The following is a 15,542-nucleotide window of genomic DNA, read 5'->3' on the forward strand; positions in this document are numbered from 1 at the left end:
TCCAATTCCCATCAACCCCATTATTTGGAGAGCTTTTTGTTTCTACAGTAGCCATAGTGGCTTGGATAACTTGTCTTTTGTATTGTATATACATACACTTCCATAGGTTTTTTTACATGCTAATAATAACTTCTATTTTACTGTTGCTTGGATTCCCATGGCTTTGTTTGTTGGTTACTGAGAGCTACTGGAAATGTGGAGTGTAAATTAAAAACAACCAACTGAAAGGAAAAAGAGGGGCTGAGAAAGAGAAGAAATCAGCCTGCTCATGCTCCCCCTGATAGCTTATACTGTAGTTTTCTGAAGGGCAGAATTAGGTTGGAGGATGCCATTCCCATCTCCAGAACTGCGTGGCCCACCCCTATATAGCTATAAAACGCTCAGATTTGGGGTCAGCTGGCAGCCCTTTGGCACAACAGGTAAGGCCCCAAAGTGAGAAGACATACAATGACATTTTGTTTCAGGTCCCACTTTTAACTATAACTAAATCCTCTTCTATTGCTTTCAGTGGAATTTAGTAATGACTGATTTTTGCTAGATTCTGTCCAGGTCACTAAGTATTTCAGGTCGCAACCCTATAAGCACTTATCTAGGATGAAGCCTCAGTGAACTTAATGGGACTAACATCTGAGTAGACATGCATAGGATTGTGTTGTCAAGTAAACAAATGCATGTCCAGCATGCTATCTCTTAAGGAAGGGATCCTAATCTCCACAATGTGTTCTATGTGTGCACAGAATGGCAGCTATTGTCGTGGGTTAAGAAATACCTTCTTTAGTAGCTCTTTTAAAAAAGAAAGGTCCAACTGATATATAGAAGTGTTTGCAGTCACCAGTTGGTTGGATAAGCAACTTGGGAAAAGGAAGCATTTAACTTCCATCTCAGTACACAATGAGCACCTTTTAGCAGACAACCAGGAACTCTCTCAAAGCTATAATTTTGCCTTGGCCTTTCAAAAAAATCAACAGTAGCTTATATTGTTAGGCATACAGTGAATAAGCAATTGTACTGAAATATTTAAAGACAGCTGCCATTCATTGTAGGGCACAAGGACTATTTACATATGTCAAGAGCATTTTAATGGGAAACAAAGAGGTATAGTTAGCTCTACCCTACTTCCCTAAATGTCAGTCTGGAAGTGTCATTCAGATGAATAAAAGTCAGAAACAAGAGTTTACTTCAGGGGTGGGGAGTATCCAGAATTTGCAAGATTTACTCCCATCCGCCCCAGTCAGCCTGGCCAATAGTCAAAGATGACATGAGTTGTAGTCCAGTAAGGTAGTCTAGGCTTCCTACCCATGGTTTACATTGACACTGGAGTTGTCATGATCCATGGCATGGGCATGGTCAGGATATTTTTTTTGGGGGGGGGAGCTAGGCATTATTGGTCAGTTAGTTACGTATTTTTATTTACTTGATGGGGGTCAGCTGCCTACTCAGCTATGCCCATGGGCCATGGTGGACTTCAACTCCCCTCTTCCCTAATCGCTGGCCATTCTGGCTGGAAGTGAAGGGAGCTGGAGTCCAGCAATATCTGAAGGGCATCACATTCTCTACCCATGTGGACAGTGCATGTGAGGAGGCGGCACAAATGGCCAGGGAGCAGCAAAGTAGCTAGAGCACTCCTTGCACGCCATAGCTTGCCTTGTCCTGTCCTGCAACTCAGGCTACTGAATTGCAGAGTGACACAAAACAAGTAACTGGTCTCTGTGCTTAAACATTACATATGCATCGAACTGTAGTCAAAAAACTAGGGCAACATCCTTAACGTAGACAGTGTACAAGACTGAAGGCAGTGTCACGCCGACGGCAGCCACGTGGCTTCCGCTTTGAATCCCAGCCTTTTTTTTTTCAAATGGGCAACGCGCATGTGCAGAAAGAACGCAAGCGTCCCTCTCTCTCACTCCCTCGTTTCTAAGAGGGGCTATTTAAAGGGCCAGCCAAACCCACTTAAAAACAAAGTAAATTTAATTTTAAAAAAATGCCGGGGGCGGGAGAGGATCAAGAAGTAAAAGGATGGTGGCTTATTGAGAATATGTGAGGCAAGAGATCAATTCAACGGGGGCGAGCTATCCAGGCAGCCGGCACAGCGCGCCCGATGGTTTTTGCGACTCACAGGCAGGCTTGGGGGTCAAAAGTGAGGCGGGCGGCTGCGGCTGCTCGAGACAAGCCCCTTCTCCGTCCCTGGCGCGCGCGCAACCACCTTTTCTTCCGGGGTGGTGGGGAAGGGAGAAAAGGAGCCACAATTCGGATTTCCACCATGGAGCTGCCGGTGACTGACCTCAGGGAGGGCAGTTGCGGCGGCAAGGGCTCGGAGGCGCCTCGGGAGCGACGCCCGCCGGTTTCTGTGGCAGCGGTGCTTCCCGCCGGAGGAAGCGGGGAGCGCCTGGGCGGCTGCACTCCGAAACAGTTCTGCGCTCTGCTGGGGAGGCCGCTCGTTAGTTACACGGTGCGAGCCATGGAAAGGTAAATAGCCGCCGCCGCCGCCTCCTCTTCCCTCACGCCAGCCGTTAGCGCGGCCAACGGCTTTTTTCCTTCACCCACGCATGCGCACACGCTCTCCAGGGCTGACAGGCATGGCGCGCTTACCTCAGCCCCCCCCCCGCCTTCAGAGAGAAATAATAACTGTCAATGTATAAAACGCAAAGGAAGCAGTGTGGGTGTATGAGGGAAACCCGCCCCCCCCGCAAAAATATCGCATTTGGGCAACGTTGGGGTCGGTCCCAATAAGGGTTCTTGCCAAAAATGCGGGTCATAATCATGACTCACTTCACGCAGCTGAGATTTTGAAGAAGACGCAGCTCTGCCTGGAAGCTTACAATTTTATCTACTTATAAACATTTTTAAAGGAGGGGGAGTAAGGAAATCAAATTCATCTCTGTATTATGTGCACACTTGAAAAGACCTATTGATTTCACGAGGATTCGCTTTCAGAATCGTGCTTACTTACCTGCTGAATACAGGGGTGTTTATTCTGATTAAACACTAGGAGTTTTGTAGCCTTGATTCCAGGGCTTTATTGCTAAGATGAGGGAGATGTTCAAAGGCAAGCCCCACCTACTCGGACCCCTTGTCCTATGGAGCCTCAGCTAGTAAAAAGTACAGTATTTGCAGTTCTGAGTGCTCGCGATCACTAATGGAAGCTTAAGCATGTGATGTACTTATTTATCTTTTACACATACACCCCACCTTTTTTCTAAGGAGCTCAAGGTGGCGTACATGGTACATGTTGACTTGGAGGTCCCACTAAGTTCAGGGAAGCTCTTACACCTAAGCTGCTTGAAATGAGTGGGTTTTTTCAAAATATTCACAGGTTTGGTCTGTAAATGATCTTGGGTATGTAGCTGTCTATATCCCAGGTCATTTCATATTCCAGGTAATTCCAAATTCTAAAGTTGTAGGCTTGATGGGAAGAAAAGAAAAATTGCAAGTGATGTGGTATTTTTTTTTAATTAAAAAAATTGAATTGGAATTAGGGTAATTTACGCTGGAAATTTTTGTGATGTCCTAGGGAGTAATCTAATTTGGCATAACTGTGTTTAGTAAATGAAGCTAGTGGCATTGCCTAATATTTACTTGTAGCTGACATCTATTTACTAATGAAATTATGAAATGGAAAAAATTATGTGGGGAAAATACGGCACTGAAACCCCTACATCAGTAATTGTAAGCACGTAAATAATGTGATGAACGGGGCCATAGCTCTTTGGTAGATCACATATTTTGCATGCACTGGGTCCCAAGTCCTTCTCCCTGTCAAGTCCTGGTATGGCTGGAAAAAGAGGTCTGCCTGAAAAGTTGGAGAGACACTGTCAGAGCCCACAAAGAATAGACTCCATGCTGTTGTGCTCTTTAACTCCACAGTTAATATTTTGGAATAGCTACCATCCCCATCCTGTATTTCCCAGCAATTCATGGCAGGCCTTTATTGCTCCAGCTCCTCCAACTTTCATTTTTCTGAACTGTCAGAAATGCTGATGTCAAAGCCTATACCCAGTTGGTACAAACAGGGAGCCATACAGTCATGGGGCATGTCAGAGAACTGACATCGGAGACCAGCAGAGAGAGAAGTCGCCCCGATAGTGCAGGAGAGGGAACCAGCAAGGAGAGAGAGAGGGTTTCCGAGGGGGAAGGGAATCAAGGTGACACCAAGAAGGAAGGAGGGAATGAGAGCACTTTGGAGGGAAGGCTCAGGGACTCTTCCAGTGAGATCAGTGGGGAGAGTGCCGGACATAGGCGCCGACTCCATGGGGCCTGAGGGGGCCCGAGCCCCCTCAAAAAATCGTTTGGGGGGGCTTTGCCCCCCCAATAATCTCGGGCACCCCTCCAGCAGAGCGCCACCGCCGCCCCTCCCCCAGCCCAAAATGCACAGGGTCGGGCTGCATGCCTCCTGCCCTCCCTCCCGAGCAAAAGCTCCACCCAATTTCCTTCGGAGCTGATTAATAGGCGCAGCACGCTCTCCCCTATTCGCTCACGAGGAGGCGGCGCCACTTTATCTGCATATCCATGAGCTTATTTATTATTCATGAGCTTTCGCGGGCTCCCCCAATATTTTTTATAAGTCGGCGCCCCTGGTGCCGGACCACCGCTGGGCACGCCTACTCTGCGCAGAAGGCTTCTGCGCAGGGAGGCTAGGCGGAGACTGGCTGTCAAGGAATTCTTATGTTGGAAAAAGTTTAGGAAACACCCACTAACGGATTCTGCCAGCGACTGAAGCAGACGCACAGGGGTGCGCTTCAGTTAGGGAAAGGTTTAAACAAACAAGCAGTTTAGGGAAGTCGGTGACTTACACACAAGCAACTACCATTCCCATTACAGGGCAGTACTGCTTTCAGTTATGGATACCATAAAATTTGGACTGCCATGGGTGAATAGATAAAATAGGAGGGTATCACTTGGATACATTATTGTGATTGGCATTAAATCTGATCCCTGGCACTGATTACTTACAGGCATCTCCCCACTTACGGTACCTGTGTTCTGCTTGCATGGTGCTGGGAAATAAATAAATAAATAAATAGAATCATACTGTACCAGGAAGTTGTGGGAGAGAGTTGGAGAGTCCTCGCAGCTTACAAGGAGACCCTCCGCAGAACCTGAAGAGGGCAGAGGAAGCCACAAAGAGACCTGTGGCACAGTGGGGTTTTGTTTACCTAATAGATGACATGTGGGGTAGCACAGCATCAGCCACTGCTGCCACTTTCCTGTGAGTCCTCCAACCTCCAGCTGGTCCCAGAGCTTCAACTCTAGATATTTTGGTCTGGGTTAGAGAGGGAACTGGAGAGCAGAAAAAATAGACATTTAGAGACTTTTTAGAGGGTGCTCTGCACTTTATACAATTTTACTTACGCTTGTGGGGCCCAGGATCATAACCCCTGCATAAGTAACGGGACGCCTGTACTCTAGACTCTAGAGTATTCCATTGAGAATCAAGCCTGCCCCTGTTTTGTATAGCTTTTCTCTTTATCTGCATAATCCAGTCCAGGGTTCTTAGCCCCACTAGGGCAATAATAATAGAATAATAATAATAATTTATTATTTATACCCCGCCCATCTGGCTGGGCCTCCCCAGCCACTCTGGGCGGCTTCCATAGAAACCAAAAATACACTAAAATATCACACGTTAAAAACTTCCCTAAGATGTCTTCTGAATGTCAGGTAGTTGTTTATTGCTTTGACATCTCGTGGGAGGGCGTTCCACAGGGCGGGCGCCACTACCGAGAAGGCCCTCTGCCTGGTTCCCTGTAGCTTTGCTTCTCGCAATGAGGGAACCGCCAGAAGGCCCTCGGCGCTGGACCTCAGCGTCCGGGCAGAACGATGGGGGTGGAGACGCTCCTTCAGGTATACTGGACCGAGGCCGTTTAGGGCTTTAAAGGTCAGCACCAACACTTTGAATTGTGCTCGGAAACGTACTGGGAGCCAATGTAGGTCTTTCAAGACCGGTGTTATATGGTCTCGGCGGCCGCCCCCAGTCACCAGTCTAGCTGCCGCATTCTGGATTAGTCGTAGTTTCCGAGTCACCTTCAAAGGTAGCCCCACATAGAGCGCATTGCAGTAGTCCAAGCGGGAGATAACTAGAGCATGCACCACTCTGGCGAGACAGTCCGCAGGCAGATAGGGTCTCAGCCTACGTACCAGATGGAGCTGGTAAACAGCTGCCCTGGACACAGATTTGACCTGTGCCTCCATGGACAGCTGTGAGTCCAAAATGACTCCCAGGCTGCGCACCTGGTCCTTCAGGGGCACAGTTACCCCATTCAGGACCAGGGAATCCTCCATACCTGCCCGCCTCCTGTCCCCCAAAAACAGTACTTCTGTCTTGTCAGGATTCAACCTCAATCTGTTAGCCGCCATCCATCCTCCAACCGCCTCCAGACACTCACACAGGACCTTCACCGTCTTCACTGGTTCTGATTTAAAAGAGAGGTAGAGCTGGGTATCATCTGCATACTGATGAACACCCAGCGCAAAGGGCAATAGTCTTTCACTAGCTGGTCAGGACTCAAAGCTGGATTGTATCCTGAACTAAGGTGGATCAGCCCAGTGGCATTACAGCATTACTTGCATATGGAGGTAAATTAAGGATAAGTGCTGTACTGCATGTATGGGCTAATGGAGCTTCTGAGTCTGAAAAGGTTGAACATTCTGCATGAGAGTCCGTTGGAATGTTGGAAATGAACTGGTTTATATGTGACTGAGGCCCTGCATGCTGAAAATAGATTCCATGACCGAGCCTGAAATAACATTGACTTAGGTTAAGTTTATTGTGTTTTGAAACAACGTGCATGCTTACTACCCCATCTGTTGAATTCAATCTTGCCTTCTCATATTCATTCTTTCTGCCCCTGTTTTGGCCCATTTGTGTTGCTTACAACCCTTTGTGGCTTGCCCTTCTTTGCTTTTGTTGTTCCTCATAGACTGAATGTGTTGTCTTAATAGTTTGGCAGGTGCATAAATTGTAATTTTGCACACCACTACCCTGTGTTTGCCTGTGAAGAATGATTCGGTCAGTGACCTTTTTGCCATGTGCAAATGTGCAGAAAGGAAAATGACTTGGGTATATGAAGAATGGTTGTACTCAGCAGTTTTTCAAACAGTGTGTTAAGGTGGGCAATGGGAATACAGAGTCAGAAATTCCCAGGGCTTAGCCCTGGAGATTGTTTCTAATACAATGGCTGTTTATGTGAATCAGTAAAGAGGTGTCTGAGTTCAGGAGTGGAGTGTTTTTCTGTTCCAGAAAGCCTTCACACTTGGGCAGAAGAGAGTACTTGCATGTGAATTTGTTTAAAGATACAAAATATACAGCACAGAAGCTGAGTTAAAAATACAGTTTTTAGAAGGGAGCGGAGTGATGCTGTCACCCACACAAAATCAACATTTTGGTTTAAACTGACTGATGAACCCCTGCAAGTGTTCCCTATTACATGCCAATGGTGCCAGAGGAATAGATTTATCACAATTCTCTCCAACAAAACCCTGTGGTGGTAGTGGTGGAAAAACTAGTGTGTGTAGTTAACACTGACTAATATTCCATTATCATTAATTTCTGCATATGTTGGTATTTATGCAAACCTTGGCATGATGAATGAGCATTGTTTTGTCACCCTAACTTATGCTCGTTCATTCTTAGCTGTCTTAGCCCCCCACTTGTGCCACCCTGCATGTCCCTTCTCTCTTTCCATCTGTATTGGCTCTTTCCAAGAAGCCTTCTCTGACCCCATCCTGGGTGGGTTGCTTTCATTCTTTACAGATGCCAGAGGATTACTGTGTCTTGCTTTGAGCTTTGGCAGCACTTTATACAGTGTCATGCTAACAATTTAATTGGCTCCTGCCTCAATCTCTGGGACTCATCAGCAGCTAGTACCCTTCTTAGAAAACATATGAAAAGACCCCCCCACTCCAATCATTTGTGGCTTCCTTGCTTTCCAATATCTTATAATTGCAGACTTTCTTCCTTTTTCAATAGCTCTTTGATGGCATATTGCCCCAAACAGGCACCATCTAGTCCATGGTCAAATTTTAAAAGGTGTCTTTAGCTGGAAAGATCAAATATCCTACCACCCCTGAAAGGGTACCAAGTGATGTACCTTTTCTGAGAGCTGGCGTCTTCTAAAATAAGAGACATCTGGAAAACATTTTAGCACAAAGTTGCAAGTTCCATTATGTTCCAGAATCTTTTTTTCTTTGCAAGGAGTTATGACCCATGATTAGCTTTGTGATATATTTGGATCTACGTCTTGATGAAGTCTGCTAAAAGACAGAAATTGATTCCATCTATTACTTTTTGCTTCTTTGAATGAAGTTATCTGCTTCATCGTCTTGATAAAACTAGTTCATGAATTCTTTCATGAGCACCACACACTGTATTCTTCCGTCTATTTCATAAGTGAAGCGAGCACTGAGTAGTACTGTACTGGGTTAAAAAATAAAAATAAAACTATTTTTTGTGCTATACTCTGCCTTTTGACCTGCTTTCCAAAGCTTAATTATCACCCCTTAATATAAAACATTCTATTTAGCTTCTGTTTCATAATAGAATGCAATCTGAAAACATGCAAAGGTTTTGATACATTTTAAAGGAAAACTAAGTAACTTTTTTAAAATAAATATTCTCTTTTAGTGTAATTTTTGAGCTTGCATTTTGGTAGAAATAACATCTACTGTACTTAGAAGTTCAGCTCTATACAGTGGTGGTTTTACCTTGGTGAAAAGTATTTCAGCTCATGCATGGTCCCAGTTTTCACCAATCCCCTTTACCCACCTAAGGCTTCCTAAAAATATGTTTCTGAGGGTTGGGTACCCTCTGGAACAGCATGGGTTATGGCACTGGCAGGAGATTTCTGCAGAAACTGGGTTCTCTGAATGAAAACACTTTCCACTAAGGCAAACTCACTGGGGAGAAGGATTAATTGTTAAAGCACCCTGGGAGCTGTTGCTGTGTGAGGGAAATAGGGGTCTCCTAACACCTCTTAGTACCCGTAGCAAACATTAAGTTCCCAGAATTGTTGGGCGAAAAGCTATGGCTATATAAAGTGATATCTCATTCTTCTTTGGTGATCACTCATAGCCGTGTAAGATTGTCTTCCATGAAAACAATCTTAACACTGAGTCTGTAAGTGACTGTGGAGGCCAATTCTGGATCCACACATCCTTCCACAGTGGGGACATAGTTTTCTGGGTGGGAGTTGATCACGGTGAGGGTTTGCCAAATGTGCCTTCCTCTTAGCTCATTTCTCCTTATCACCCTGAGTTCGTGCATCTTCAAGGTTCACAACAGCTTTGGTAAGGGCTGTTCTCCAATTGGAACACTCACAGGCCAGTGTTTCCCAATTGTTGGTGTTTAAACAGTACAGTGGTACCTCAGGTTAAGTACTTAATTCATTCCGGAGGTCCGTTCTTAACCTGAAGACCACTTTAGCTAATGGGTCCTCCTGCTGCTGCTGCGCCGCTGGAGCACAAGTTCTGTTCTCATCCTGAAGCAAAGTTCTTAACCCGAGGTACTATTTCTCGGTTAGTGGAGTCTGTAACCTGAAGCGTTTGTAACCTGAACCGTATGTAACCCGAGGTACCACTGTACTATATATTTTTTTTTTAGATTTGCCCTGAGAGAGTCTTTAAACCTCTTTTGTTGACCACCAGCATTACGCTTTCCATTCTTAAGTTGGGAATAGAGTAGTTGCTTAGGAAGACAGTAATCAGGCATCCGAACAACATGACCAGTCCAACTAAGTTGATGTTGAAGAATCATTGCTTTGACACTGGTGATCTTTGTTTCTTCTAGTACACTGGCATTAGTTCACCTATCTGCCCCAGTGATGTCTAAAACTTTTTGGAGATACCGTTGATTAAATCGTTCAAGAATTTAAATATTTAAAGTGGTATGATACTGCTTTAAATGTATAATGCAGATGGGGCCATAGTTGGCAAATTCACTACAGGTTTCCCTAAGGCCATACGCTATCCCCAGTCATAATAGGAGAGAATCTTCTTATGCCTCTAGTAAATAGTATATGTCTAAGAATATTTTGTGTCTTAACAAATAATTACAGTTGTGAGTAAATTCTGGTCACAAAGTTGGTTATTCAGTTGAGTAAATGAGAAGATTTACGTATGATTCGAAGATCTAATGTAGAAGTTTCTGTTGGGTAAAACATACGGTAGTTCACCATTGTTCTGAACATGTGAATTGTGTCTTGCTTTTTTTTGCTAGTGTTCCTAAATAGCAAACAAGTAAAATTAAAGAAACTCTGAAAGATACTTTTTTTTTAAACATATTTAGAAAAAAAATACTCAAATATTTAGACATGTGCATTAAATAATTTTATTCAATGCCTTATAGAATCAGCTGGATATCTGATATTGTTGTGGTGGTGTCTCCGGAGAACGTTGAAGTAATGAAGTCTATTATAAAAAAATACGGTCACAAACGAACAACAGTAGCCGAAGGTGGAATGACTCGTCATAGATCGATCTTCAATGGATTGAAAAAATTTGCAGAGAGTCACCTTCTCAGTTCACCACTTCAGAAACCAGAAGTAATAATAATCCATGATGCCGTGAGACCATTTGTTGAGGAGGACATACTTTTTAAAGTAGTTATGGCTGCCAAAGAGCATGGGGTAAGTACTGTAAAATCACAGAACTCTAATGCTGAGATAGTAGGTGGTAACACAGAGACAACTAACAGTGCTCTGAGTTTGGATGATCTCAGTGATCAGACTGTGATATAAGGGCTCCGGCACTTCATAAGGTATCCTGGACCCAAGTTTTTAAGGGTTTTCAGCATCTTGAACCTGGCCTGGTAGGATAGGATAGGTAGGATAGAGACAGCAAGTATAGATTTTCTAGGAGAGATGTCACATGCTTTTACCAACTGACCTCACCAGCAGCCTAGCTCCTGCCTACTGTACTAGCTAGAACTTCCAGACTAGGCTAAAGGGCATAGAGCACATTACAGTAACCCAACCTTGAGTTTACCAATGCATGGACTACAGTGATCTGGTTTTGCTGATCCATGCAGAGAAAGACTCTGGAAATTAAGCATTCCAAGATATCCTAAAATGAGTTAAAGAACATTTAACACTTATTTAAATTTCTATGAAAAATAATGATTTCCTCTTACATTGTGTGTGTAGAGACTTCCTGGTTTTCTTTCCTTTCTTTTTCATTAAAAAAAACACCAACCTGTCTGAAACTTCATACTAAATCACTCATGCAAGGAAGATGATGCTAATTTAGAGTTCAAGTTCTGCATACCATAAAGATAGCATAATTGTATGAAGTTTTAATGTTCTTAAAATGGCAATTGATCAAGTAGGATATTGCACTCCTTAATTCCACTTGTCAGTGGAATAAATTACTTTATTACATTTACTAATCACTTTGTTATTTGCCTGAAGGATTCAAAATGTGCAACTTTCCAGAACTTCCAAATTAGGCCTTAATAAATTAATTATATGAAACAATCTCCTGATAATGTTAGAATATAATTTTGTAACCAATTAGATTCCATTTATGTTTTGAAGCAATTTATAATTAAAATTTTACATTTCTAAAAACCACTATTTTTGTTGCCGATACAAGTTGTGGAAAGTAGTGGAAACAGAAGAAGGCAGCATTCCAAAGCCCCTAGCAAGTTTTTTATTGCCAACAATTTAAACTGCACCACAAAGAAAAATGCTTGCAGCATGTTTTCTTTAAATTGAACTTGTCAGTCCAGCTTGAAAGACAGAATTGAGAGACAGAGTCTCTATAATTACAAGTATTGAATTAAGTCTGATTCTTTCCTTACAATTATTGTTGTTTATAAGTAAAAAGTGACTCAAAAACTTTCACGTTTTCAAAAGTTAGAATTTTCCTGATTGTTTTTTGGATTTGTATTTCACATGAAACAGGCAGCCAATTGAAAGATGAGACTGATGCTTCTTTATGCTTTCAAATAAACCTTTAGTGTTAAATGTGAAATTGTACATTTTGAAAATAAATATTGATTAGGGATATAACAATGTGATTAGTTTGAAAAGAGTTGACTGCCAGAATACCCAGGTGTAGAATCTAGCTTCTGTTGAGTGAGAATTCAGGATGTTGTTGTGTTTGTGTTCAGTGCCTGTGTACTTTTACTTAGACCAGGTGTATGTGTATTCCAGGGCTAGAAAAATCACCTTCAGAGTTTCCAAACTGCAGGATTACAGAATTTGGACTGAAGGATCACATAGATAAATGAAAGCTCAATTGCACAGTATATAGTATATAGATGAGCACAGTATATAGTATATATTGGCCTTACATGGAATGGAATTGCCATGCCCATAACTTCCATGCTTTTGATGAATGCGTTTGTAAGCATCTTAGCCCCAAGTTTTCTTGATCTTATATTTCATTGTATTTCTTAAAGGAAATTTATTGAATGACATAGATCTCCTTGGAGGGAGGCATCCATCAAAATCTAACTTAATTGTGGCTCTATATTCATTAACATTTATACTGTGATTTGACATGTTGAAAATATTTATTTATTTATAGTAGTAATCTCTACATCAGTCCTCTAAGAGTATTTCTCCTAGTTTTTATTATCTTCCCGGTATATCTAGTAGTTTAAGAAGTGTGCTTGGCATACACTGTAATCTGTTGTTATGCTCATGTTATGGGAGTGGAATGTGAGACAGAATGTCTATTGCAGCCCTAGAATGTAGTCTGCTGCAGTTATCAAAGATTGCAAATTGAGAGAATGTGACAAAGAGGTGTAAAACAGGTCACTCAAGGAAGCTAAGCTGAGCCAGAAACTGCAAATCAAGTGAAGCCATAGCACATCCTTGCACACACAGGCAAACACACAACAGCACTCTAAGGTGCTCACATGCATCCGGCAGTGTTTCACATATAAAAACAGACACAGCAGTAACGTTACCTACCTCCTGACTTTTGTTCAGCCTTTTAGCCTGATGATTACCTTTTTTCAGAGGGCAGAGGAGGGACCCAATTTTACCTTTGTTGTTGTTGTTTAGTCGTGTCTGACTCTTCGTGACCCCATGGACCAGAGCACGCCAGGCACTCCTGTCTTCCACTGCCTCCCGCAGTTTGGTCAAACTCAAGCTGGTAGCTTCGAGAACAGTGTCCAACCATCTCGTCCTCTCTCGTCCCCTTCTCCTTGTGCCCTCAATCTTTCCCAACATCAGGGTCTTTTCCAGGGAGTCTTCTCTTCTCATGAGGTGGCCAACTTTACCTAGGCAACATCAATCTGGCAATGAGCATGTACTGAATTCACTTACACTTAACTTACCCCTGTAGTATCTCTTTTCTTTTACATAATTTAAACTAAAAAGGAAAAATTGAAGGTACCCAAAAATTGTAGAAAATGCGGAATCCCCCTGCACTTCAATGATAAAAAAATAACTGCTTTAATTCAGTCATTTTCCTTTTTTCGCTTTCCCCCCTTTCTTTCTTTTTGGTAATGTGGCTAGCTTAAACCCTTTGCCAGGTAGATTCGCTATGCCAAGTTGCATAGTGATAGGATGAATCATCTTGATTTTATTATGAATGGAATTCTGAAACAGCTGTTTTAACTATACAGCTGCTCCTAGAGCAGCACAATAAGAAATTTATGTGTATAGATTTTGTTATACTTCAGAATGAAATTTTGTTGTTGGATAGTATTTTGGCTGTATAGGTGACTGACATGTAAGATGACACATAGTTTGGAGACACTGTTTCAAAACCAGCTGCACCTGCAATTACAATAGAACACCAGAAGAATTGCATAAGTGCTGTATTAAAGAAAAGGAGAGGCTTTGTCAACCTCACATAAAGATACCCTTGTGCATATGTTTAGGATGAAGTTTCTGAGAATGCTTACTAAGCTTGTGAAGACATTTTTCATCCCCTAATTAGGAATGCTGTATGTTGGTTGCAGCAGACAAATGTGGAAAAAAAATTGAGCAGTTGTCCACTGAGTCTGTGGGACAGTTACCACTATATAGCATTCTAGTGAAAGATGGCCATTCTGTCATCCCTTCTATCAGTTGTTTATAAAATGCTCTATTCCCTGGAATAAGCTCTAGATCAGATATATACTCAACCTTTTTGAGCCCAAGGGCATGTTTAGAAATCTTAGGGTGGTGTCCAACAAAGTAGTTCTGCTAGGGCATGGACTTTGGCTGTGAAACAGAACTTCACCTCTTGCTCCTCTCCCTGTGCCCATCTAAATCTGTTCTGGGGTTTCCCCCCAGATTTGCACATGGGGAAAGGGGAGGAGAGAAAGTTCTGTTACGCAAGCAGAATCCTTGTGCTAGGAGAACTACTTTGATGGTTACCACCATAAGAAACTGTCATGGGTCTCACAAAATACTAGTTTCCTGGTGATGCTCAGAACCCTCTACAACTCCCCAGAAACAAAACATACTAAAAAAGTAATCAGCATCCCCCAAACAGGCAATCAAATAACCCAATGGCTGCCATGTTGGGGGCCCTAGCTTTAGATCATGGTTGTCCTAGGGTGGTACACTGTTTCAGGTTACAGATGGGGGCATTTCATAAAAATAAAAAAATCACCTCTGTGAAATACACAAACCACTCGCTTAAAGTAAAAAAGAATCTATGAGGTTGTTCTTCTCCCTTCCTTTTCTATTTGGAGAGATTAAAAACACAACAACCTTGACATGGTAGAGTTCACTCTACTACTTCATTTTGCTGAACATGTAGAATAATAACTAGATGAACTCTATAAGAGCCAGCATTTTCTGGTTGTTATGCCTGTTACTGTTTTTCAGAAAGTTAGTGCTGCGAGGACTATTTGCTACTGGGTTGACTTCAAGAACACCACTTAATATACGGTATCAGTGAAGGGTTTTAAAAAAATTGCTTGTGGGTGAATTTCATTGTTCTTTTAGATACTATTTGTATGACTGAAGGTTCCTTAGAAGCAAGGTTTTCTGCTGTGCTTCTTTTTTCTTAAGCTGCTTCATGGCTTGCACCGCCCCCCTCTCCAAGCCATACATGGAGGCTCCAGGGACTAGTTGAAAACATTCCTAATGCAATTAGTGCATGTCATTTCATTGAGAAGTGCAACTTTGTAACTTAAATGATCAACATCCTTAAGGCATGTGCCTTTCTTCTGATTTCTAATTTGCCTTAGTGCTATCACAAAATGAGCTACTGTGCTTGCACATACCTGCAGCAACTTGTTATCGGATAGAAAATGCAGCAAATGTTCTTGTGCAGTATTGAAAACTTAGGGAAAGCTGTCCTTCTTTCTTCACCAGTTGCAAGAGAGACAGCAAAATTGCTCTGGCTTGGTTTTGTTTGACATAGCAGAGTGGGCCCCTGCAAAATCCTTGAGTGCTCTATTGCTCCCCAAAGCTCACTGATCTCATGCAATCCTTCTCGTGCAGTATATGTTATTCGGTGTTTAAATTTTCAGGTATGCTTTGAACCTTCTAGTAATGTTTTGATTCTCTTGACTTCCTTTGTTGTTGGGCAAGAAGCCAACAAGCTGTGGAGATGGAGGAGGTCTGGTACAGCCTCTGGATCCTATTCCTGGCTTCCTT

The 15,542-nt window shown here is 42.6% G+C and overlaps 1 protein-coding gene across 2 annotated transcripts in view; it reads left to right on the plus strand.

The window, feature by feature from the left end:
* The first annotated feature begins 1,878 nt into the window (after nt 1-1,878).
* The window catches only part of CRPPA (CDP-L-ribitol pyrophosphorylase A), a 55,543-nt gene continuing 41,879 nt past the window's right edge, over nt 1,879-15,542 (plus strand). For both annotated transcript variants that reach the window (XR_014000944.1, XM_081164738.1), the window contains exons 1-2: nt 1,879-2,466; nt 10,340-10,619. Coding sequence is in view for 1 of the 2 variants with exons in the window: in XM_081164738.1 (XP_081020864.1) it covers nt 2,099-2,466; nt 10,340-10,619 (648 nt within the window). In the remaining variant the exon portion in view is untranslated. The remainder of the gene's footprint in view (nt 2,467-10,339; nt 10,620-15,542) is intronic.

This window comes from Podarcis bocagei, assembly GCF_964188305.1.
Source record: "Podarcis bocagei genome assembly, chromosome: 12".
Lineage (NCBI taxonomy): Eukaryota > Metazoa > Chordata > Lepidosauria > Squamata > Lacertidae > Podarcis > Podarcis bocagei.